Below are 26,897 nucleotides of genomic sequence, written 5' to 3' on the forward strand. Positions count from 1 at the left end.
GCCCCGGCTGCCCCCCCCGGCTGCCCGCGGCGCGGGGCCCGGCCCTCCCTGCGGGTAAGCCCGGCTTGCTCAGGCGCCGCTCTGCGCCCTCTCTGTCCGCCGAGCGCGTGGATGGATGGATGGAAAAACCTGTCCCCGGATAACTAACTGTAAACAAAACTCGATGTGGTTGTGTCTGAAGTGAAGGAGAAGTACTTGGATTAGTTTAGTTTATAGCCCTCGGGTTGCCTTCGTGCCTTCATAAATTGCAGCAAAAGGAGAACGGCTCTTATGAAAGAGTTGAAATGTTTCTCTTGACCTGATGTTACTTCACGAGATCATATCCAACACCTGATAGTGACTTATTATATTTGCGCTCTGTAAAATGTGTAAGCACCAATGGTATACCTAAGGTTGAACTGAAACCTAATTTCATGGGCTGTACAAGGGTTGCTCATCATATCCTGGGTAAACTGGGTTTTACCTTGTGTCAGTAAAGCCTGCTGTTCTCTTGATGAGTTTTCTTGATAGTTCAGTAGTCCATGTTCAAAAAGTCTGTCTATGCTCCCTAGGTATCATCTCTTGTTTATCACGTTCATGTTTTTATTGCACAGGTTCTGTGTTTTTAGGTAGCTCAACAGCTTCCCCATGTGTGGCATCTGGGCGCTGTTTGGCAGCGATGAATGCCTTTCTGTCCAGTGCCTAAGTGCCATGAAGATCGCGCACAGGGGCCCCGACGCCTTTCGGTTCGAGAACGTCAATGGATTCACCAACTGCTGTTTTGGTTTCCACCGCCTGGCAGTCGTTGATCAGTTGTATGGCATGCAGCCTATCCGAGTGAAGAAATTTCCATATCTGTGGCTGTGTTACAATGGGGAAATCTACAATTTTAAACAGGTAAAAGTGTTACATGGGTCATACTGTGTTTTCTTTTCTAAATATCCACTAGTTTTAAGATAAAATGGTTTAAAACATGGGCTAGAATACCAGAAAAATAATAATAATAAAAAAGCTCATCAAATATTTAGTATTTAAAAGCAATAAATTATCTGGATGAACTGTGGCAGTAAGGTGACTTACAATGCAACACACTTAGCCTTTCATACTGAAAAAATAACTTTTTAATTGACAAGAGGGAAATAAGTATTTATAGCTTTAGGTTTGATCAGTGTTTCAGTAGGCCACAATAATACTTAGGTGTCTGCAGCTTAAGGCAGATGCTTGCTGGGATTTTTCATAGCCACCTAAGCAAATCTCTTAGGCATTCTGGGGGCAAAAACAATCAGCAGCTCAGTACGTACTTCCTCAGGAGTCTAGATGTCCCTGATAGGAGGTATGATACTGTTGCTTAGCATCATGTGTGCCATAGTCCCAGGGCTAAGGTTATCTGCTCTGCCTGTGCTAGACTTGCAAGGGGAGGTGATTCAGAACATCCACGTTTGGGGTATAAAGTAACCGATTTACACTTCTAACTGTTTCTGAATCATGCTGAAACTGAATGCTTAAATTGGATCATAAGTTGAGCAGCAGAGTTAGAGATGTATGAATAATCTCAGATGTCTTAGTGTTTCTAACATTTGAGATTTTTGAAGTCTGTTTTACATTGATGTCAATTCCCATTTCAGTCAAATCCCCAATAATTCCTTTTTTTTTTTTTTTTTTTCCTTTAAATATCTGGCTGTTTGGAAGGTGAGATGTACAGCAAGACAAAGTGTATGTGAAATGTATCATACCAGCAGTCTGTGTCTTGCTGTGTTTTGCATTGTCTTTTCCGCTGTTGAAAGCAGTAAGGTTTATTCTCAGTCACGCTACACACTGAATCCTATGTGGAATTTATTCAAAACTTTCATTATGGTCAGCAGGAATTTATTCACTTGTTTTCATTATGTTATATGCCTTCTTCCTTTATAAAGGGATTTTTCTTTCATGTTTTCAGCTACAAATAGGTGGCTGAAACCTACCTAGAAAAGAACCATTGATGAAGCACTCATTTTGTTTAGGGCAATGACTTATTTATTAACTCAGTTTGGGCCAAGACTTTGCCCTATAAACAAAAATTAAACCAAAGAACAGTAGTTAAAAATGTGAAAACACTGGTTAGGTGGGGCTTCTTGGCTTTTTAGTGTTTTATTCCCCCTCACCCCCTGGTGTCTGGTAGATGCTGAAAGTACTTTAAAGGTAATATCAGAAGAACATGAAGTATATTTGGTCTGACTTCGTCTGGCAGTTAATTTCTTCCTCCTCTACTCCATCTGGACAGGCAGAGTAAAGAAGCTAGTTAGTGGAGGAAGATAAGAAGAAATTCAGTGTGAATGAAGAAGCAGTGCAGAGCTGCAGTAGCTGCGTAGGGAAAACAAAGTTTGTTTCCAAAGTCCTTTACTCCACAGAGACGTGATCAGTGTTACATGTCTGGTGTGTGTGTGTGGTTGGTTTTTTTGTTGTTGGTTTTTTTTTAGTAAATGTCACTGTCTCTATCTGATAAGAAAGCGTCACTGAGAGATTTGAGACCACAAAAAATGATGTCTCTGTTTCCGGGCCTATTTTGGGGTAATGGGTGGGACTTTTAGAAACAGTGGCTGCCTGCTTCAGCCATTTGTCTGTGGGAGATGGGGAGGTCAGTATTTCTGAAAACCAGGGTCTCGTGTTTGCAGTTTTACATCCCCAAATAGAAAAGTATCCCTGAAAACTTTCCCTGACAAGAATTGCTTAAGACTGCAGAGTAAATCTGCATTACCTGAGAGGAGATCCTGGATAATATTTTGAATACAGAAGCATCACTTTCTTCTTCTGCTGAAATGTTCAGGTAACTTACATAAAAGTAACTTGCGTTGTTTTATTAAACAAGTACGAGAGTGGGTTTTTTTCTTAATTGATAAACAGTCAGTGTTTGCAAATGCTTATTTGTGTTTTCCTTTCTATCTTTTCTTAGCTGCAGAAGCAATTTGGATTTGAATATCAGACGTTAGTGGATGGTGAGGTTATCCTTCATCTTTACAACAGAGGAGGAATAGAACAAACAGCTTGCATGCTAGATGGTGTATTTGCTTTCATCCTTCTGGACACAGCAAACAGAAAAGTGTTTTTGGCAAGAGATACGTATGGGGTCAGACCACTTTTTAAGGTGCTGACTGATGATGGATTTTTGGGTGTCTGTTCTGAGGCAAAAGGTAAGAACAGTTGTGTTTAGTGCCTAAATAATCTTAGGTGTTGTTGCTGGAGAGAAACCTCTTTGTTATGCTCTCCTTCTAAGCCTGAAGAGAAAGTAAACTGTATGTTCAGTAAGAAATGAACCGTATTTAGTGGCATAAAATAAAGTAACACATCATTAAAACAAAAACACCACAGATGGGGTAAACCTCTGAAGATGTCTTATGGTCCTTGATATCCCTAAAATAACTCACTTATTTCATTTTGTAATTCTTCATATTCTGGTATTGTAACAATATTGAAACCAAAATGTTTAATATAACTCCAAAGTTGAATGTAGTGTATAGAGTTAGACTCTGTTATGGTAAATGAGGTTAGAATTTGTTCCTGGGATTTTATGGTGAACTGGGAAATAGCTCCATAAGAACTGCTAATCTTTAAAAGCCAAGAATGCTACAAACCTACCGAAACTTTCTGCGGCTTTGGTAACTTTTCTACTGAAGTTTTTTTTTACTTTTGAGATGACACATTTTTTGAAAAGTAATTGTCACTAGTCTCAACGCTCAAACAAACTCAAAACAATGCCAAACAGGAACTCATTGACTCAAATGCAAAATCAAGAACTTTTTTCATGTTTACTTGTGCCTCACATTCATTGTATATCAATTTTGTTGTCAGACTCCAAAGTAGGTCAATCTCTCTAATAGCAGAAGTAAGTGGTAGTAAATCTGTACCATCTCTGCTTCTTGGGAGAGAATAAGGGAAGAGAATATTTTAAGAAATGTGTCTCATAAGAATTACAGAGTTTTACCATTCCCCTTGTAAAAGCAAGACAGTAACTTTTCTGTGGAGTTGTTCAAGTAGCATCCAGGTGGCCAACTGGTGCAAAACAGTTCCCCCCCCCCCCCCCCCCCCCCCCCCCCCAGTAGAATGGAAATGAGATATGGCCACAAGTCTGATTCCTGGTGTTCATTAGCAGCAGTATGGATCAGTCTGGAACTAATGAGTTATGAAATCACTAAGTTAATGTCAATCACTTTAGTGATGTGGTTTCATTACAAACCTCTTGTCAGATTGACTGCACTTAAATATAAACCAGCTATCGACTGTCATGTGAATTCTCATAAGCATATTACATCTTCACCTGGTCATCGTAATAGTGAGTTAGAGAAGAGCTCTTCTAAGTACTCACAGGAATAAAGTGCTGCTTACCAATTAGTAAAAGCTTGCTTTCTCTGTTATCTGCCTCAGCTTGGGATGGCTAAAACCTGGTGTGCAACCTGCCAGAAGTAGAATCAGGCTCCATAGTGGCAGAGTTGTGTCCCCCACTTTCCGAGTGAAAGATCTCTAATCACTAGGTACTTTACAAAAAGGAGAGGTAGCTTTTTGTCACCAGATTTCCTAAATCCCACATCTTCAGAAGACTACCAGTTCAGAGAGCTAGGGTGATCCTGTGTGGCTGCAAGCCAGTCCCTACGTGCTGGAGAAGATGGACGTTCAGGCCTCTACTTGTCATTAGTGTTGCCTTCCACTGATGAGCTTCTTTCTTGCTGCAGCAGTATTTTATTGGCCCTTTCTGGATTCTGTACATCTCGCTGGGCTGCATGGAGGGACCTAACGCTTTGTTTTGGCCTCTAAATATCTGAAAGCAAACTGCTGTGTTATCTGTACTGCCACATACACTGGCATTGCTCTCTCAACCCACGCAGCAGCTGAGGAATCCTGAGACATTGCTTTCCGCTCCCCCCATCTCTGTGTCAGCCAGGGCAGACTCAGACTTAAAATGTTAATTTTACACCAGACTTATGTTTTGTAGAAGATATTTATATATGGTTTTAGTACAGGGGCTGTTGGGTGAGGTACAACATAACCCTCCTAGATTAAAAATTTTTAGACTTTTTTTTTTCATTGTCTCTATAGGACTTACCAACTTAAAACATTCAACATCCTTCTGTCCTAAAGTGGAACCGTTTCTTCCGGGTCATTATGAAGTGCTGGATTTAAAGCCCACTGGCAAGGTTGCATCAGTAGAAATAGTAAAATTTCATAGTTATAAAGATGAACCACTCCATGCTGCTTATGATACAGTGGAAAATCTGCCTTCAGGTAATACAGCAAAACAATTGCTATTTATTCTGATTAAAGTGGAAAAATGATAATCTTTGAATATGAAAATTGCTTGGGTTTAAAAAAAAGTGTCACTTGAAAAATTTGAAAGAACCTTTATAAAATGGGAACTTAATACTTGAGAATTCACATTGTAGGTAGTCATGTAGAAAGATACTTGAACTTACATATCCTCATAGTCAAAGGAAATGCAGACAGATATCTCTTTTTTTCAAAATTGCATAAGCCAGCATAAGTGCATAAGCCACTTTGATTTTTTTTTTTTTTTTTTTTTTTTTCCTGGACAGGTTTTGATCTTGAAACAGTGAAAAGCAACATCCGTATTCTGTTTGAAAATGCTGTTAGAAAACGTCTGATGGCTCACAGAAGGATTGGCTGCCTTTTGTCAGGTAAGTAGCAAGAATCACAATGATTGTGTGTCTCCTCTCTCCTCCTTCACCCACCATCTACCAATTAGAAGAAAGTATACTGGCTGTTCTGCAATGTGTCTGCAATATGCCTGAAGTGATCTGAATCTTCATTTGCTTTCTTAGTTACAAAGAACTCATTAGTTTTTCATAAAATCATTCAGTTTACAAATATTTGGAAGGTCTTATGCTTTTAAAATTGACTGTGGGCTGGGATGTCGGATTGTTGAGAAACTGACCATTTTTAACTAAAAAGAAATATAATACTCTATTGAGAAATCATCTAACATACACTTAAACATACACAATTGACACCTAGGTCAGTGTCTAGAAAGAAAACTTAATCATTACATTCACTTTGCACTAAATGAGCCTAGAGGAAAGCCTTGGCATGTTTCAGATAGCAGGAGGAACTGAGCTTCTTAATTGTCATCTTTTGTGCTTTAGCCTCCATTCTAGACTGCCTTTAATTTACCAAATTAGAGGAGCAACTGGACCAAAACTCTTTTATTACACTGTTCTTCAGGTGAGGTAATAGTTTGTGGTACAGGAAGTTGTTCACTGACTTAGCTGATCAATGCTGTGATCTGATGGTACAGTATTACAGAGGTACCTTAAAGAGATAAGGCTTTGTAGCCAAGAGACTGACATTTTTCTTACTGTGTTTTTGTAACACTTGTAGTCAGAGTTCTGATATGCTGTTCATGCATGCATTGAATGTGAATGATTACGCTAATTTATTGTGCACCCTATTAACTGCGCATTCGAATGAGAGAGGATGAACAAGGTGTTACTGTTGGACCGTTTCCTTAGGATGGCGTCATAAAAAAAATAGGAGGGAGGTAAATGAAACAGAGCCATGTTTCATATATCAAATTAGAAGACCGTCGGCAGCTCCTCAGATCCACATGCCTACTGCTGTCTATTAGTAGTGAAACTAAGCACCCATGTATGTATAACACTGGAAGATCTCAGTGCTTCACAATTCTGAATGTTTGGAGCATCACTGATAGAGAAGTGCTTTTTTTCTCCAATCACAAAGGGAGTTCCTCAACTTCACCATAGAAGCTGAGGTTTTGATTTCCCCAATTTCCAAGTCCCAAGCTGTCAGTTTGATTTCTGTGCTCACCTTTTCTCGGACAGCCTGTAATTTCTGCAGAAGGAAAATTCTGACTAGGGAGCGTGCCCACAAAGGAGATCAGGGTGGGAATGGATGCTAATGCACTCTGCTGACAAACCACATACTGTAGGAAACAGAAGAGGGTTTTGTGTTGCTCTTGTTAGAACAGCAGGAAGGGGTGGGAGAACGGGTATCATGCTCTGCTCAGTACTTCAAAGGGGAGCAGCAGGTTGAAGTATTTGGGGATTAGCAGAACTAGCTAATGAGAATAAAAAGGTGGAGCTTCAGAATATAGCTGGGCACCTTGTGTGTGCCTTGGGGTTTCTTTGTTTTCCAAACTTTTCTAATCCCTCCTCCCATCCTCCTCTGGGAAGGAAGAGGAGGGGGAAAAAAAAAGAATGTCACTAGTGAACCTTTTCACTTTGAAGTGATGTTTCAAAAATTAATTTCACTTCAAATGTTAAATATGCTTTTGAAAAATGACCAAGGAAGAGTGGAATCCTTACACTAAATGTTTTGTTCTTTGCTCTTTTGCTGTTGCTTGACTTTAGCGTCATTCTATTTGATCCAAACAGCAAATCAAAAAGAATAGTTATATAGTTCTATTAATAGATTATCAAATGTTTAGGTATGAAGAGGATGGAGAGAGCAGTTTTGAAGTATGGAGGATAAATCCCATTATAGCGGATTTGGGAAGGAGCATGTTCCATAGTGGCACAGTGATTTCAGAACAACTTTGTACCTTAAAGCAAGGTTTCTGTTAATGTTTCTGACATCAAAAGTACCAGTAACTGTTACTAATGATATTCCACGGTCACCTTATTAAGCAAAGGTAAATGTGCACTTGTACAAAGCATGTTTGATTCAGACAGCTTAAAAATGAAGCACACTCATCAGATTCAGAGTCAGTGTTTCTAAAGTGTGTGGGGCAGGAGTCAAACACCTAATAAAATCATTTGTTTGCTTGAAGGGGGCTTGGATTCCAGCTTGGTTGCAGCTGTTCTTCTGAAACTGATGAAAGAAATGAACATCAATTACCCTTTGCAAACCTTCGCAATTGGGATGGAAAACAGTCCTGATGTACTGGCTGCCAGAAGGGTATAGTACATTTGTTTTCAGGTTGTCTAGCACTCACCAACTCGAAACAGCATTTGTATATTAACTGTGCTAACTTCATAGTATAGTATTAATTGTAATACTAAGTATTAGTCATTTGTTTTCTATTATATAAATCAGTTTTCAGTTCATCAGTTAGTACTGCATTTGCTGCTTAGTTAAATCTTTCAAAAGAGATAACTTGACCCTTGCCTGTTTTTTCTCTTGCATTTGGAAGATTTTTTTGTGACAGACTCCCACTGCGTTGTTATCAAAAGGACTGTATTATAGAGTTGTCTCAGTTCTGCCTCTGAGTTTTAGAGTAAATCACCAGTACTTTCCCATGCTGGCATTTATATATATGTTAATTATGGCAAGTTTTGTTTATATGCTAGCATTTGTATACATGTTAACTACGGTAAGTTACTTAAGAGCCTTGTACAAGTCTAGATACCCTCTTGAGTATCTGGGGTACACTTTGGGTATCCAGGCTGTCATGACTTTTGAGCTGCATTTCTCTTCATAGCAAATATCAAACATATTTAGAGCCACTACAGATTCTGTTATGCTTTGGACAAGCATCTGGATGATCTGTTTTAACCATGGCTGAACACAGTGTAGTTAGCAAAACTCCATTCCCTTTGATGAATGTACCACTGCAAGTCACAGTGGCTGCCACAGTATTGTCTTTTCTTGACCTAATATCATGTAATTCTTAGTGTTTGCAGCAGAAGGGAGCTGATGCTTTCCCACAACGTGTGCATTTAAAAAATGTTTGAATTGAAAAGCAGTGCATTATCATAACCTTTTACGAACAGGTGGCAACGCATATAGGCAGTGAACATCATGAAGTCATATTTAATTCTGAAGAAGGAATTCAGGCAATAGAGGAGGTTATCTTCTCCTTGGAAACATATGATATAACAACAGTAAGAGCTTCAGTTGGTAAGTTTATTAATAATACTCTTTGGTTTATATTATCTGAATATAATTTTATGCAAAACCATGTAGTTGTCTCCTAGATCCTTTAACTGGTAGGACCTGGAAACTAGGATACCCAAGTTCTGTTCCCGTTCTTGTGTAGAATACCACACTGAGGCCAAAACAATTTTTAGTTTCAAAGTTGCTGAATGTATAAAACAAATATCAAGAGCTCTTCATGAAGCTTTGGGGTGAAAAACGAACAGAAAAAATGAATAGTAGAACTAGAAGTCTAGGTTTTCTGGTCTGGTGAGCATGAATCTTGGAGGAAGGGGGGAAATTTACAGGGTATCCAAGGCACTGAATGTTACAGTAGCAGAAAATAGTTAGGGTTACCCTATTCCTTGCACTATTTTAATATTAAGTGATGTATTTCTTGTTACCCTCTAGTAACTCATGTATGCCCAAGTCAGGTGGACGTCTTATACTGTAGATTTGATTCTGAGAAATGAAAGAAGTCACTAGCAGCTTCTTATAAAGGGTTGCCAGCCTGATAAGAATGAAAAACCCTAATCTAATATGACCTTCTGTGTAATGCCAGCTACAGAATCTTACCCAGTTACTCTTGTGTCAGCCCAAAACACTGTAAACAAGTTAGTCTTCCAGATAGGCAGGACAGTTTTGAAAAGATGGGCACAGGTCCCTGAGTAGAATTTGACATGAAGACAGGACTTTGCAATGAGAAATACTGAAAACATTTGTTTAAAAAAGACAAAACGGAACAAAACTTTTCAGTTTTGTCATCTTTATTTTTTCTTCTGGATGTTTTTGTTGCTTGGTATGAAGTATGCTGAAACAGATCCCTTATAAAAGACCTCCAATACTTTTGTTATTACAGCACACAGTTTGGAAAGATGTAAAGAGGGGAAGAGCTAATTCTGATTAACAAATAATTCTTTAAAAAAAAAAAAAAAACATTCTGGAAAAAAGTACCTCATCCAGTTCAGCCCACAGTGGCAGAGAGTTAAATAGCAACTTTTTTGGTATTTTTGTTCCCCACAGCTAGAAGGTTTGTTCAGAACTGTTCTGCTATTAGACAGGTGCTTAAGTTGTACTTGAGTCAAAAGAACTCTTACATGTGTTTCCATAGGAATCCTCCAGCATTCCCAGTATCCAGGACACACATGGCTTTCTGTTATTTTAATGGCTAAGTATAAGTACACAGTTTAGTTGTATTTGCAGTACTTAGTTTGTATGGCTAGCGATGGTTGTGAACACTGAGATGTTATTTTAGTGTAGTGCAGTTTGCTGCAGAAGAAAGTAGGGTAGGAAAGAAACCTTTACAATGCTAAATTAAAACTGTGCAAGCTGTATATAACATCATGCATATAACTGTATTTGAATAATTTTATATATWTTTTTTTTAAGGTATGTATCTTGTCTCCAAATATATATGTAAGAAAACGGATAGTGTGGTCATTTTTTCAGGGGAAGGCTCAGATGAGCTGACACAAGGATACATCTATTTTCATAAGGTAAATATATTTGTACAGAAAACCCCACTTGTTTTCCTCTTCAACACAATCTCTACTAAGATTTCCAGGTGTGAAGTTTGAGAGTTGTAATAGCTGTATACTTGCTGAGACTCTCTCCTGAGCCAGCATAAAATCTGAGGGAATCAATGTAATCACTTGAAAAATAACTTTTTTTTTTTAACTTCAAACTTATTGAGACTGTTATTGCTGGTATGTATTCTTTACTAGCTCTGAGAGCACTTAGATCTTACTTAAGCTCCTGAAAATGAATATGGTCAAAATTGGCTTCTGTATACTTTCAGTAGAGAGTGATTTATTTGCTGAGACATGTGAACAGTTTATACCTTGTATTGTATCTGAGAAGATATTGTGTGCTTATATAAGTAGGCAGCAGGGAGAATCCCAGTAATCAAGTTGCATGCATTTTCCTCACCTCTGAGACTCACTTGGCATGCTTAAATTTGTCACTAGAAGTGTCACAGATTGCTGTGTAGTGATCACTACAACTCCATAGCAGGACAGCAAGTAACTGTTTCCTCCATGCAGCTGTATTAATCTGTGTGCTGCATGCATATGTCTGGTTACAGGCACCCTCTCCTGAAGAAGCTGCAGAAGAAAGTGAGAGGCTTCTGAAAGAGCTCTACCTATTTGATGTGCTTCGTGCAGACAGGACTACTGCAGCCCATGGGTAAAACAGTCTCTTGGATGCTGAGGTCACATGTGATTTAAGAGCCTAAGTGGATCTTAAAAGTCCTGCTGCCATCCAGGAAATTACAACATATCAGAATATTGTGATGCAGGATAATTTTATTCCTACTGGCTAGGCCTAGACTATTTTAGGAGGAACATCAGTCTTTGGAGTAGTAGTAGTAGTTGGGGTGGACCCCATATTGTGCTTGAGCTTGATATCTAATAGAGCTTGAGACACCACCCACTGTGGCAAAACAGACTGTGCTAATGCTCCAGATAATGCTGGCGTTCAGGGTCTCTGCRCTCTGAATGGGTCTGAGGCAAGGTGTGAGGGCTAGGAGTTGACAKGACAGGCAAATCTGGTCTTCAGAGTGATCATCAATCACATTTCTATTGTAAACATTACTAGACAAACTTGCTAGAGAAACTGGTACAGCCAATATTTTACCAAAGAAAAAGTTTTGGCAGGTGAGCAAAGACACGGTGGATTTTGGTGCTGTTTCCTAACAGTAAGGTGGAGGAGGAAGGAAGATTGGTGTCTAATCATGTCTGCTTAGAGTAACTCTTGATTCTAAAGCAAAAGACTGCTGTAGGTTTGTATGCCAAGGTGAAACTGGAGATAAAGCCTGAAGGAATTTGAGCAACAGCAAACCACACTGCAAAACTGGATCCTGTCCTCTGACTGTAGAGGCTGCTGTGTTGCCAACTGATGCGGGAAATATCTTTTGTCTGGGATTGTAATGGTCTTTATAGAAGCAGTGAATTAGAAACATTAATATGCAGAGTTAAGGAAGAAAGACAAAGTTGGGGGGGAGCTTTTTTGTTTTTTGAAGCTTTAACAAAGAGCAATCTTGAATGTTTATTTCAAAGATCTGATAATGAGCATGCATATGAAGAATTTTAAAAAAAGCAAATACTAAAAGAGAAAGATATACATATTCAGTCAGGGAGCTGACTGTAATAGAGAGGTAGATTAAGATACAGTTTGTGTGATTGTTAACTTAAAGAATCCCCAAATGTACACTGCAGAAAATGGGGTCCATTTACTACAGGAGTCCCTGAAGCAAAAAGAGAATATTGATGAAAAGCTGGGTATAGATGTGAAAGAAGTTGATACCTTCAGCTAAGCAAAGAACTTGCACAGTCAGCAGACTTGCATTGTGTTATTGATCCTGCCACAAAATGACTAGCCTGATTTCTTATAACCTTCTTATGTTTGTTTTCTGTTTTTAAAAAACGCACAGAGTGCAGGATACCTGCTATTTGCCTCATAATTTGTTTTGTGCTGAAAAGATTGGCCACATAGTCAAGGCTAGGAGAAAGGAGAGAAGTACCATACCAGTTACAAAATAAACTGTAGGAAGAGATTTGCAATGCAAATCTTGTATACGTGTACAGGAAACTAAGCCTCAACACTTTGTTGCTGAATGATAATGGTGTGGGTTTTCTGTTGTGTTTTTTTTTTTTGTCTGTTTGTTTTTTGAGGGGAGGGGGAGGAGTTGGTAAGATGTGTATTTCCTGAAGTAGCTGAAGCTTTTTATCAGAGGAGAAGCTGCGGAGGTGATGAGATTTTTAGAGTACAGTATAACATCTCTTTTTGGCTTCAGCAAATAAACATTTCACTTTAAAGCCAGGGTAGCTGAATGTCTCTTGAGGAAGCAGACTGAGAGGGGTTCTTCCTACCAGAGGCAGTTGTAAATTTATTTGGGGCACTCGGTGTCCTCAGAAGCAGTGGTATGTCTGAGAGAATGTAAGCAAAAAGATTTTGTGCACGTACGTCTGCCACTGGCATAGGAGAGAACTTGTGCGTGTACTGCAGAATCAGTAGGAAATAGCTTTAATGCTAGCCATGTGGGGAGGTTCTTGTTTTTTGAAAACACGAACAAATGTGGATTTCAGAAGTGACAGCACTCTGGCCTGTGACATCTTTACAAATGCTGGTGCAAATCCCAGTGGGCAGCTTGCAGATTTTTGGTAGTTTTCTGGGGATGACAGGATTTTTCAATGTCTTTATGTGGAGCAACAGATGTCACAAATTTTGCAAAATGATTGTAGTTTTTAAATTCATTATATGAGAAGCTGTCCAGCAGATGGCATCATAAATCATTTGAGATCTTTAGTTAATAAATCCCACACAGACAATATACTTAACTTTCCAAACTGATGAATTCAATCGAGATAGTTATGAATATGTAAGTTAAACTTCTGAGTAAAAGCCTTATGTTATGTGAAAGACAGGAAAATGTAAGTGTTATAGAATTTATTAGTTGGTGACTTGCTGGTTCAGTTCAGTGTATCTTCTGTTCTTTTTCCCTGTTTAGTCTTGAACTGAGAGTCCCATTTTTGGATCATCGGTTTACTTCTTACTATTTATCTCTGCCAGCAGAACTGCGAATCCCAAAGGTATGCAAGCCTAGGGTAGGACCCAAATGTAAGCTTACAAATTAACCGATGTACGTTCTAAACATGACTGAACTGCTGAATTCAGTGCAAGCCCTCTACTTAAAGCTAAGCACATTTAAAAAAAATATTTTGCTAAATTGTTGGACTGCTGGGTAACCTTTTCTGAACAGACTTCTGAAAGAAAACTATTTCTTCATACAGTGTTTAAAGCAAGATTTTTGTACTGTAGTTCCTAAGGCCCATGGCATTATTTGTTGTTTTGCAAACAGAATGGAATTGAAAAATATCTTTTAAGACAGTCCTTTGAGGATTCCAACTTGCTTCCCAAAGAAATACTCTGGAGACCCAAAGAAGCTTTCAGTGATGGCTTAACATCTGTAAAGAAATCCTGGTTTTCTATTCTTCAGGACTATATTGATCAACAGGTATAATATCACAGATTTTTTGTCTTTCACATTTAGATGTATTGAGATATGGCTTACAAGGAGGGACAGATCATATGCTTTGTTGGGAGAATAAATCTGAGTATTGCAATAACTTGAGCTTTGTGGTGGAAGAGCAAGATAGCTGCAAGATTGTTGTTTAAAATTTATCTGAGCTGCTTGAAGGCATTTAAAATAGTAGATACAAAGAAATACTAGAGCCTGACAGAAATGCCTGTGTAAGGAAGTGAACATCATTTAAGTATCTGGATTACAAATTAGATTGTATGTAGGGAAACACAGTTTCTGGGTTACACACGAAGTGGCTGCTTCAGCTGAAGGCACTTGCATGAACTTTGTGGCTGAGTAGCAGTGTAATGGCTTTATCATGTCCTTGCTTATCTATTTCATTTGTTTTTCCCAGTCATGCTTAGCTAATCCCTTTTTCTTGTTAAAACCTCTCTTTGCATGGCTAGCCAATGGAAACTTACAGTATTTTGGCTTTGAACAAAGGATAATCATCTCCTTTGTGTGCAGAGGTAGCTGAATCACTGAGAGGAAGGAATAACACTCAGTTATACCAGAGTGCCGTGTAACTGGGCCTGTGGACAGGCCCCTGTCTGTCCTGCTACCAGCTGCTTGTACCCAGCTTTCCTTCTCTGCTGTATCCACAGGCAAGAAAGCAGTTGGGTCAGGCCACCGTGTGCTGCCCCTACTAAACCCTGTATTGGTGTAGTAGGGGCAAATTTATGTCATGGCTGTGGGAGGTTAGACAGCATGTTGGCCGTGGAAGCTGCTCTAGAAACTACCTTGACTGGTGCAACTCTTCATCCTCCCTTTCTTCGCCAACCTAGCAACTGCAGGTGTCTTTTACCACTGCATCCCCATGTCTTGTTAAGAGCTTGTCAACAGCTCTGAACTGGAAAAAACAAAATAAAAAACAAAAAAAACAGGAAACCACTTGCGTGGCAAAAGACTGCTTTAAGTTTTTAGAAGTTGGTTTTTTGTTTTTTTTCTTTAAACCTATGGCCATTCAGTGTTGAATCCTTGTACACTGAGATGACTTTGCAGCCTAATTTGAATTTTGCATGTGTCTTTAGGTTGATGACCTTCTGTTGGAAAAGGCAGCGGAGAAATATCCTTTCAATCCTCCTAAAACAAAAGAAAGTTATTACTACCGCCAGATCTTTGAAAAGCATTACTCAGGGCAAAGCAGCTGGCTGCCCCACTACTGGATGCCAAGATGGATTAAAGCTACTGATCCTTCTGCTCGCACATTGAAACATTACAAGTCAGCTGCCCAAGAATAGGCTGTTGAAATAATTCCCCAAATGGAAGTGCTGCAAGCAATTTGCATGCACTCTACTTTAAAAAAACAATAGATTATTCAAATCTAAAGCTTAAATGGTTTTTAAGATGTGTTTTGACAATGCTATTGGAAATAAGAGCTCTCTGTGGTTAGTATACTATTACAAAAATCGCCCTGCTGTACCAAAATATTTGGGAAATACTTCGGAAAATTCTATATGGACAAGGAACTATCTTATCTGGCAGCTCTGTTCCTTACGTGACCTTGATTGTATTCACTTGTCCTGTGGTCATTTAATATATTTTAATGTGAGCTCAGTTTTGAGGACTTGAATAAGGTTAAGTGGTGCAAACTGCTGCAGGCCCTCTGTGCAAAGGGGAATTTCACCCTAGCTGTTTAGTGCATTTGTGTACCTGGCTGTGGGATTCAGACAGTCTGTCTGTATATTCTGTTCTGAATATCTAATCATTCCTATGAACCTTGGTCTAGTTTTCAAAAAGTATTTAGATATATAAATATATAACTATGCAGAGGTGCTTACTAGAGGTTATAGTAGTGGTGGTACAGGGTGGTACTTAATTAATGAGAATCTTATTCATTACTGTAAAACCATCAGTTGGCTGTTTTTGATCTTTTAAATATATCCCTAATCTAAAAATATTGTGACTGTTCTCAAAGAACAGAACAGACAAGAGAAGCCCAGTTATGTCTTTGTTTCCAGTTCAAGAACTTGAATTTTTAAATATATGGACTTTATTTTTTTTAATGTATTTATTCTGCTTGAAAACAGAGTGTTAATTGCTTGATTTGTGTTAGTCTGATGGAAGTTGCATGACTAATTATTTCAAAAAATTTTTTTACTTATTGTGAGAATAAGTGTTTCCACCTGTATGTTGGAAAGGCAGGCTGTGTTGCTGCTCACCTCCATCTGGCCAACGTTGTGAATGAAAAAGCACTGTTAATCATAGATTTTAGTCAGGCAAAGCACCATTGAAGATAATGGGACTGGACACCTTTCTTGGAAGAATGAAAAAGAGGTTTCTTCAGAAACTGTAAGAATTTTTAATACCCTGCAGGGAAAAAAAAAGCTTTTTACCTGCAACATCTTTTTATTAATTCATTAGGGGTGAAGGCTGCTTTTATAAATGTAACTTGAACATGAGGGTGGTTTAAAAAATATACATGAATGCTATAGATTGACTTCATTAACATCGTGCTCTTCATGAAGACAGTAATCTAGTTTTATTTTCCTCTTGTCTTGGAAACTAAAGTCAATTGCTATTTAAAAGATAAAATATAAGCAATCCTGGTTAAAAATCTTTATAAAAGAGTGATTGTCTATTTATTACTTTCTGTGCTGCATTTGAATCTCTATTTCAGACATCTTATCACAACCTCTCGGTGGTGCCCTGGGACCCATGAACTGTCCATGTGAACTGTCCAGCTTTACTTGTAGTGGCTGTATTTTGACATGAACAAACACATGCTAGTTATTCATGAATATGTGATAAATAAGAGGGTATGTTCCTGCAGACTTCTTGACCTAAGGGTCATGTGTATGTGGTTTTAGGTTTTCTTTGAAGAAGCAAAGTATGTTTTGATTGGAGGAATATGAAGTACTGATGTGGTACTGATGTGTAAAGAGAAGACTTACAATTCACTGTAAACTTCCCAAGACTCACATAGCAAGAGGACAGCATTTGCCTAAAATAAAAATAGGCTCAACTCATTTGCTGGTCATTACTCTAATGTGCTTTTTGTGCAAAATTGCTCACTTCTTGCTCTCTAGCTTTATTTCAGAAGTAGGTACCAGGCTGCTTGGGGAAAAAATAATATTGTGGAAAAGCCAAGTATTCAGGGAAAGCCACCTTAATTTCTTTTTTAATTCCTAATAATTTAAGTAATGAGGCGTGATCCTACACTTGTGATCCTAATGATTTTAGCTTTTTACTGATTTGCAAAGGGAAAATACAGTGTTTGCTGACTTATTTTTGTTAAAGGTAAGCATAGGAGTGGAAACCTATTTAGTTATTCCTTCACCATGCGTAGGTTTGAATTCAAGAGCCTTTATGATTTCTGTGAAGCTCTGTGGTTGTTTTTTTTGTTTGTTTGTTTTAAGACTACAGCTAGTTTGGATAATCTGTTAGTTGCAGACAGGCTTGTAGTTTCCCATAGGAGGAGATGGGATGCAAGTGCAGTGTGCAAGACTGTCTTCTCTGGTTTCGCTTCTCTTTTCTTTGTTTCTTCCTGCTGTGGCTGCCTCCAAATGAAGTTGGACTATTTTGACAGCCTGGGTAGGCTAGTTGAGTAGTGCATGTGCTTGCGCACATATGCATGCGTGCGTGCAAGCATGGGGAGGCTTAAAGCCTGTGGTCCCCCTAGCAGGAGATCGGTAACTCCTTGGCTTGCAGGATTGCTGATTGCTGGGGGAGAATGTGTAAGGCTCTTAAAAAAGCAAATAAAATAGAATGTTGTTTACTTTTGTAGGGATTTGATTTTTGGACTCTTTAAAAAAATCACAGCAAAGTGTAAAACCAGCCTATCTTACTTAAGAGAATATGGAGAGTTTCTGTGTGGAAGACCTTTGGGGTGAAAAGTCTTGTGATGAATCTGTACAGGGTGATGCATATTTAACTGTCTTCACCAAATTAAAAAAGCTTCTGGAAAGCTAGGTTACAGGAACCAGTGTCATAGGGGAAGGCTTTCCAGGCGTGTCTGGGCTGGATCTGTGCCGTGGAGCCTTGCACTTGTGCACGGCACGACTCTATGCACACTGCTGCGTGCTCGGTACAGGAGTGACTTATTCACAACGCGTGTCTGAGGCAGCTGAGAGCAGACGCGTTTGCTCTAGCAGACCGAGATGAATTTGAATTCAGATGTAGGGGTTCTTTGAGGGGTGGTTTTATTTTATTTTATTTTTTTATAGCCAGTAGATGGCAGTCTATATTAACGTGTCAGCTCAAACAAATTCTTCTTACATAGTGAAGACTTCACTCCCTTCCTGTTTTTCTCGTGCTTTTATCTTTCACACACTTGTTGGCACAGTTACTGCATGAGCTCTGAAGGAGGGAATCTTAGTATAATCCTAGATCAGAACGGGAGGGGGGGAACCACGCAGAAAAAAATTGTTTGATTAATCTTGTTCACAGGAAATCTTGCAGAACTCCTGATTTTTGTACTGTAGGTGAGAGGGTGGCTAAGAATTAAATGCTATCAGTCAATGTTAAATTTGAACATAATTTAGATACAGTTATATTAATGAGAAATATGAGTTAGAACAAGTATAGAATGGCAATTCTAAGGAATATGGAAGATAATGCTGGGCTGGGGAATGAGAAGCATTAATTTTACCTCTAAAGTTGTTGGTTTTTTCCAATTTTTGTCATAATTAACACATGGATTATAGGATTTCAGAAAGTGTTTTTGAGGTTTGACTATGAATCCTAAAACTAAGTTTTACAAATGTGCATCAGATAGGTTTAGGACCATACCTGTGTAGTTTTGGGGGGGGGGTTGTTTTTTGTTTTTTTCCACAAAAGAATGAAAAACTTCTTTCATGTACATTATAAAATGCAATACATCATTTAAATATAGAATGATTTCCTATTTCTGTAAATGCAGTTCTTGTTTTATGGGCTCTGTGTAATGATGAATAGCTTCAGACTGCGTGTATCCGTGAATCTAGAATCAAACACTTGGTCAGGAAATGTTTTACACCAAAAACCAGCAGCGATATAATGGCAACATATAGCTGGCTGTCTGATTTGACAAATGTAACCTTTCACCTGCTCCAAACTAACTCTGCAGCCAGGTCTTGTGCCACTTTTTTGCRGTTGTTTTTGCTACAGAGGATGGTTAATCAAGGGATTTTCAGCCTGGAGATGATGGAGTAATGGGTCCAAACTAGGCCTTTAGAGAATCTATAACCCTAGATATATAAAATTTTTGGAATTGACATAAATTCTTACTACATAATCATCTTGCAGAAGGCAAGGGGGGAGTCAAGATGTTCTGCTACTGTCAAGGATGCAAGTAGTTGTCTATATTAAGAAGCCATACTATTTAACATCTCTCACCACTGTTCTTGAAGACTGCTCTTAACACCTGRGGCAAAATGTATGTTAATACAAATTACTTTTGATTAAAACCATTATTATTTTAGCACAAAAAGGAAGGGGGTGGTAGAAAGGAATGTTCTCTTTTTAAATATTTAAATACTCATTATACCAAAGTGATACAAATTACTGGCTGACTGACAATTTGCTAATAATAGCTTAAAAATGCAAATAGAGCTATTATCACAATTGACACTAATTGGAAGTCTTTTGGCAGCCTCTGAGGGCAGGGCAGGAAGAGTTGATTGTTTCCTCAAGCTTAAATCAGGTTGTTAAGGAAGCTTTGGGAAGCTGTTCTGTCGATAAACAGGCTGCCACTGCATGGGCTCATAACAGGGTACCATCCACGGACATCAAAATTCATTATATGATTTTTCAGAAATAGATTAGGAAGCTCAGATTCCTGTCCCTGCGGAACTGAGTGAAGTTGGTGGGTGCTCTGGGCTGCCACACTGTGCCGACACAACTGGTCTCCGCCAGGCCTGAGTCGGTGCTGCTGGACTGAGTTTCAAACAGTCAGTTCTCACAAAAGACCTGTGTGTCTTTTTTTTTTTTTTTTTTTTTTTTTTTTAAAAGAGATGTTTTTTCAGTGCCTGTAGCCAATAAAGCCTGCTGTCACAGAGTGACTCTACCTACAGCAGGTGTCTGGGAGTTTCAAGCCTTATGTGCTATAAATCAGTATGAGGTTTTTAATGCAGAAACTGATGTCGGAGATTGCAGAAATGTCTGTCAGAAGAAAGGATTCCTGTCCATCGGTGGTATTCAYAGCGTGTATCAGAGAGGTCAGTATGTCAGATGTCATTGGTTACTTCCAAGGTATGACAGAGCCTCCTAGATTAAGGCGAGAGGAGTCTGTTTTGACCCCCTGTCCCGCTTTCCTGGGTAACACAGATTGTGTTTTACTTCCATTAGTTACTCTTTCACTGAGCTTTGAGATCAAGGATACAGTGTGGGGCATCCATGTGTTTCCATGTGTGCACCCTCAAACTATTCATTAGACTTCTCAGCTCTATTTGTCATCATTTCATACAGCCTCTTCCCTGTTGCTACCACCATGCTCAAATGTATTGTACAAAGAAAACTGGAGTGACAGCCAACGTTTTGCAGTAGATATGTTACTCATTGAAAAGATAAATAACTCAAAGGCCTTTAAGAAAAGGGATAAGGTTGTTGTATATGTGGAATACTATGACACCCAGCTCTGTCTTCTGAAATAATGCATTTTGTTTTATGTTGTAAAGCATAGTGAAATGTCACTCTCAGCACAGATCTTGAACTATCTTGAATTTTGAGTGGGAAAGTGGACCTTTCTTTTTCCCTGCAGGGGAAAAAAAAAGCATGGGGATCTAAGGGCTTAAATGTCTGTAGGGACAATGAGACAGATTTCTCATTTCTTTTGAGACTAACTCTGCGGCTGATCACATAGGTTGAGTGAGCCCACACTTTGATGCCTTACATCAGAAGATGCTACCTGACAGCTGTATCTCTGCTGACCGGTATTCACTGCCTGGTGGTCTCTGGGTACCACTGAACCCTCAAACTGAGAGCAATGTGCGGCTGTGTGTGCCCAGCCAGTGCTTCCTACCCAGGATCTGGCTGGGCCAGGGAAGTGAAGCAAAAAAATGACTGCTATAGTGTTGTCCAGGTATGTGAGGGCTTGTGGCCCTTTGGGAGGAAAAGGAAGGTGAAGACAGGTGGGAGTATATCGTTAGGATCTTGTTTGGGACTGTACAGTTATTAGGCGGGTATAGTGAGGACAAAAGTTTGGAACCCGTTTGGGTAGATGTGAGGGAGGGACTGGAGCCGTACCTGTTCTCACAGAAGCCTACAGACTAGCAGAGGGCTGCCACTACCGGTGGTGGTATCTAAGCAAATGAATTTGGGATCCCCTATGGTAGGATACATGGCCATCAAATGAATGGGGCCTCCCAAAACTTGGGGTTGAAGACAAGTTGTTATTCTTAACCCCCTGCCCATGGCCCTCTGCTCCCCAGCTTTTATTTAAATAGACATTCTTCATCTCAAAGAAGGTTTGGAGGCATAGAGACAAACTTTTCTATTTCTTTAAGCAATAGAAATGCAAACCAAAATCAGCTGCCTCACTGGTGGGATGAATAGCAGAAATGTGCTTTGCAAAATCTATCTGTATTAGGCCATTTCTGCTTAAGTGAGACATCTGTTTAAAAATAGATAGTCAGGTGGAGGACTGAGAAATGCTGTGACGTTCTTCGGGGGATTGAAAGCCTCGGCTCTTCTGATCGGGAGACTTGCCTAAGAGAAAAGCAAAGCCTCTGAGGGTTTTGGATGCAAACAGACCCTGTGCTTAGCGCGCCTTGACAACTGCTGTAACACATCACTGAGTTGAGCAAATTTTTGTTTTGGGAATTGAGCGGAGCAGAGGCCCCAATTTGCATGTTCAGACTGACAGCACTGCTTGTCTCTTCAGCTCTGGCACCACGTATTCCAGGGGGACATGGCTAAATGCGAAGTGAACCCTCATGTGCCTCAAGTGCCTTAGAAGAAGCACAGACAAGACAAGCCTCTCTCAAGTGATAGCACRTGATCTACAGCTCTAGTCTGCAGGCACAGGCCTGAGGAAGGCTCATTTTGTGTATCCTGAGCTTGCAGTCCCTATCAGTACCCCTGAAGCTTATGCCTAGACTAGATTTAGTCTGGCTAACTGTCATGTTAGTTGCGGGAATAGGTATTTCAGCTAGCGGCTGCTGCGTAGACATACCTTTTATGTCATACCTTCTTGCTTCTTTCCTCCTCCCCATTAATGCTCTTTTGCAAGGCCCTTCTGGAGGCAGAGCGCGAGCTGACGGAGAACAGGCTCCCAGTGCGGCATGCTGGGAGCTGTCAAAGCCCAGCAGGCTGAAGCTCTCCTCCTACAAGCTGCCGCATGCTGTTTAGCTTTCCTGTTGCCCTATTAATTTCACCGACACCATGATAATAACATTAAGTTTGTGCAGGACTGGAGTCACAGAAAGTAACTTTCCTTTTTATTATTCATTTCCTCTGCTTACCCACATTCTTGAGTTTTTGGAGAGATGGGGGCAACTGAGTACTTACCCAATGGTGCTCTGTATCTCTACAGGGGCTTTTTCCACACCTCTGTTTCTTCTGCAGCCTCAGGAAAATAAGTGTAATACCTAAACTGGAGTGGAGAAACTTCTCTCTCATACCCCAGATGTATGGAGGGGAAGATGGAAAAGAGGACAGTGCTCTGGAAAGCTCCCTTCTAGGGCGTAGTCATAAAGCTGGGTGGCAGCAGGTTAACTCTGAGCCCTTCCAGACTTGAGCCTTTGTGAATGTCAAGTCTGACTGTGATTTTTTTCAAGCCAGACTCCTGCAGATGGTTAAAGAATTTGTAACATCTTTTGGCAAATCAAGTTAAAAGTTACCAGAAAACAATGGCTGGGGGGACAGAGCACTTGCTTAGCACTTTTATGTTTGTTTCAGAAACACATGGGATCAATTTAGAGGAACTTTAACAATGTAAGGAGCCTCACAGACTACAGTGTGCTTAATGGTGTAGAGAACATTAGTTGGTTGTCTCCTCGCGTGTACTCGGGACCTGGTGACTCAAACTAGCCACATGCTGACTAGATGCAGGCAAATGTGTTTCTCTTGGTCAAGCTGGCCTTTTTAGCCCAAGATTTCCAGATTTGTCCTGTGTCATGAAATTGTCAAAAAAGTCATTTAATTCAAAGGAATAGCCTAAAAGCTTAGTTTTTCCATGATCTAAAATAAAAACACTTCTGTTATTATTTCAGAAAGGCATCCTCTTTAAAATTATACCGAAGTTTAATTAAAGAAAAACTGAAGTAAACAACAGCTCTCCAAAATGTTTCTCTTGACACTGCTAAAAATGGTCTGTTTAGACTAGCCTAGTGACTGCAAATTGGTAATGTTTGTGAAACTAGTACTAGTTCCTTCCTTCTGAGAAGGAACCTTTCTCGGCATCTGATGATTTCAATACCATCTGATGGTGTCAGGACCTGGAAGGAGGGACTCAGTAACTTCCAAAGAGCAGAACCCCAAACTGGCCAGTCAAGTACCAGGCAGGGGGTGTCTGGGGGAAAAGGATGTGATGTAAAAGTGATTAACTTTTTGATTTTGATACATATTTTATTAGGTTGAATACTGGGTTTATGGAATGATACAGGTTTTGAAGAAGGAAAAAACCCCTCATGTACCCAGCATACAGCTAGCTGCAGTTTGATTGCATGTGGGTACAACAACAACATACAGTTGTGTTTTTGAGATCTCATAGAAAACCGGGTGAAATCACTGCAAGATTCCCAACAGTTGTGTCATGCTTCAGACAAGGCCTGTGGTACAAGCTTTCCTCTTTTCCTAACTATGCTAGATTATGGACAGAGTGTGTATTCTGTCATCGTGTGCAGTTCTGGATAAAAAACTACAAGCTGCCCAATAAGTTAAATTGTAATATTGGTCCATATAGATAGAAAAAAATATAAAATACATATGATGATCTAGAAGTCTCTTTGGTAGGTCTTTCCTTTGTTTCCCCATGTCTTTTGAATAGTACTTGAAGAGGATGCTAGGTCACAGGAATTATGCTCAGAGGTCTGAACAACATTTCTTAACTTTTAAATCACACCTTTTTACTGTTAAAGAATTAACAGATTTCTGTACACCTCAGAGTGACTAATCTAGAGTTTGGTTCAGATAATTCTACTCTGTGTAGAGGAACACCAGTTAAAACAGCTGGAGCTGGCAGACGGTTATCCTGTCATGTTATAAAATTAAGCATGGCTTACTGTCCCAGCTTGAAATAGAAGAAAAGTGCAGTTACTAGTTTTCTGGAGAAAATATCCTCTATGCATGTGTTATTGCAATAGTCTTTTATGGAAGCTATTACTGTGGCGCTTTTTTTTTTTTTTTTGCCATTTTGGCTAAAAGGGGCCTTTATAAGTTTGTTCATTTTTTGTCTTCATAAATACACTTTTTTGGAAATCTTTTGCTCCATGAGATTGTGAAGAGGTAATTTCATTGATTTTTTTTTTTTTCCTATGCCTCTTCATTTTTATTTACCATCTTCTTGACTGACTAGAGACATTTATGAGATAATTAAATACTTTAAATATGCAAATATTCTTCAGTGATGACCTGGCTTTATGTAAGTTCCTAGAAGGAAATGAAAGATGTTGACATTATTCCTGTGACTAGAAGTTGCCCTTGCACAGCAATATTTGCTGTCATCTGACTCCCTGCTAATTTCTCCCTGCTAATTTTGCTGTGCCAAAAAATAGGTCACGCAGATGTCAGGTTCGTACAGGCTCTGGATATGAAAATGCTGTGCATAGTTAATTCACGCCAGTCATTGCCTGTGCTTACCACATACTGATTGGTTTTGTTTCTGTGGACACACGCGTGCTGTGAGGACTAATGCTCGAAAAATGTGGCAGTTTTCCACTGGAGCTGTCGTGTTGCGGGTGCCCAGCGGTGGGAATTGGCACAGCTGGAAGGGATGCTTCCCGTTGGGAACTAGCGGGAAGTACCGCTTCTGCGGAGGACAGTTGGCGCAGCAGAAAGCCCACGTCAGCATGGTACAAACTTTCCGAGTTCAGAAGTCGGCAAATGCATTACTTTTTAATTTGCACACTCATGCTTCACCTTAGTCAAGTTGAGAGAAAGAGCCTGGAGCTAAGAGTGCTACAGTACGTACAAAATTGATGTGTTAAAGGGACATCAGAAGTTTTTAAGAAGAAAATGTCTAACAGGTGGGCAGAGCAAATTCGGGATAAATAGTTTTCTCATTAGGGAGCTCATGACAGAATATTACTGACATTCTGCATTTGAATTCCTGGCTGATGTCTCCGAAATCCCAGGAGTCAAAGCCTCTTTTGACGAGGCATCGGTCACACGGCAGCGGCAGGGTTTGGGCTGGAGCCAGCGGCAGCCCCCAGCTGGGCGCCCGGGTCCGCAGGCTGCGGAGAGCTGCTCCCTGGCCCGCTGGGTTTCAGCGTGCGTGGAGGGGTCCTCTCATGCGGTGCTAAACAAAAAGTGGAGCAAGACTAAAAACAAAATTTTGCTTCAGATGCCAGAAGAGGGCTAGGTAAACAGCAAATTTAATTTTCCTCTGAAGTGATGGGGTTACTCCATGGGCAGAAACGGGTGGCTCCACTCCGGAAACTCTCTGTAAAACATGTCCATTTATTCACGGCTCACCTCTAAACTCTCAGAATTTTTGTTTGTTTAATTGTTTCTATTTTATCTAAGCCTGTGCAATCGATATCAAAAATCAAAGTGCAGTAGGTGTCGGTCGTGTTTTTCATCTGAGTTACCTAAAACAATGTTGCAGCCGCTCTCGGGAGCCTTTTCTGTTTCCATTATAACTTTGATCTCCTTTGCTCTTTGGAGACAAAAGTAGAGATTCATGAGCATTTCAGTAGAGAAAGGCTTTGAAGAAATATTGAGCTTTAGAAATTTGCAGTAATCATGCTTAAATGCTACAATAGCTGCCTCAGCTGGATCAAATGCTTAAAGTATATGTTTGGGGGTGTTATGATTATTATATCTTTTGAGGTGTTTTTAAAAGGTACAATGATATGATAGAAATATAGTCACACTGCTGCTCTGAATTAGTAAGTATATTGTTTCTCTCTTTACAGTAGCTTGTGTTTTGAATCATGGGTTTTTCAGTCACTGAAGTCTAGTTAAAAGGGGGGGGGGACTATTGCTGATGGATAATATTCATATTTTCCTGCTATTTCCTTAAAGAAAGAACTTGTGTAGCTCCTCTCAAGAAAACATTTCTTGAAATAATGTAGCCACTTATATTTTTGCTTTTTGAATTTGCTTTTTTTTTCTTCTCTTTTTTTGGGGGATAATCGAAGAGCATTTGGCTTGGTTGCTCTGAATCTCAGATCTCTGAAATATCAAATTTAGATAAAATTGCTAATTTCAAGTTCAAATGGAAGTGATTCATTTCCCCCCCCCCCCCGSCAGGATCCATTTTTTTAAAATCATCATGCAAATTAAAAACAAAGTTAATAAAAGTTAAAGAAAAACACCCCATGGCAGTTCCTGCACACTCTAACATACTACACATTTCTACATAATAAAAAAACCTACTCATTTTGAGAAACAGCAAAATCACATGTTTTAGGGTACTAAATGTAATAGTTGCTTATGCAGCCCAAGCCTGTATCCTAGTCACAGAGCCCAAATTTGTGATTCATACCTCTTTGGAGGGAGGGCAGGGTCTCAAACCAACATGAAGTTCCTGGTCTTGTTTTGAGCTGGCTTGATTAAAGAAAAGATAAGGTGAAATAAAATTTCATGAAGTAACGATTCTTTTGAAAACAAAAATAGTTCTCATTTCCTTTATGCTAAATTCTAACAAACAAGTATAGAAAATATCCTTATTTTAGCATATAGAGATTTTTTTTAGGGCAACCATATGAGTAAGTATAATGACTGGAGGTACAAAAATAAATTATATCTCTGTGTAAAGAAGGTGAAAACTTTTTCTTGAGGATTCTAATAGTTGACCAAACAGTTGAAAGTTCAAAGCAAAAGTCCTGCTCTGAAGCACAGAGAAGATCTTTAGGAATACCATTTGTAGTGAAGAAACATTTTCCTTTAAAAATTGTCC

The 26,897-nt window shown here is 39.4% G+C and overlaps 1 protein-coding gene across 2 annotated transcripts; it reads left to right on the forward strand.

Moving 5' to 3' along the window:
• Window positions 1–125: 125 nt before the first annotated feature.
• ASNS (asparagine synthetase (glutamine-hydrolyzing)) lies at window positions 126–16,252 on the forward strand. 2 transcript variants are annotated; one of them, XM_026072661.1, is made up of 11 exons: window positions 126–876; window positions 2,909–3,146; window positions 5,047–5,232; window positions 5,541–5,642; window positions 7,751–7,878; window positions 8,694–8,820; window positions 10,285–10,331; window positions 10,919–11,019; window positions 13,343–13,424; window positions 13,694–13,849; window positions 14,947–16,252. In XM_026072661.1, the coding sequence occupies exons 1-11, from the start codon at window positions 628–630 to the stop codon at window positions 15,154–15,156; spliced, it is 1,626 nt and encodes a 541-aa protein (XP_025928446.1). In that variant the 5' UTR covers window positions 126–627; the 3' UTR covers window positions 15,157–16,252. The 2 variants fall into 2 exon arrangements, with proteins under 2 accessions (XP_025928446.1, XP_025928445.1); XM_026072660.1 differs by having other exon boundaries at window positions 130–876; window positions 10,225–10,331.
• The last annotated feature ends 10,645 nt before the right edge of the window (window positions 16,253–26,897 follow it).

Source organism: Apteryx rowi, unplaced genomic scaffold (genome assembly GCF_003343035.1).
Source record: "Apteryx rowi isolate R43461 unplaced genomic scaffold, aptRow1 scaffold_346, whole genome shotgun sequence".
NCBI lineage: Eukaryota > Metazoa > Chordata > Aves > Apterygiformes > Apterygidae > Apteryx > Apteryx rowi.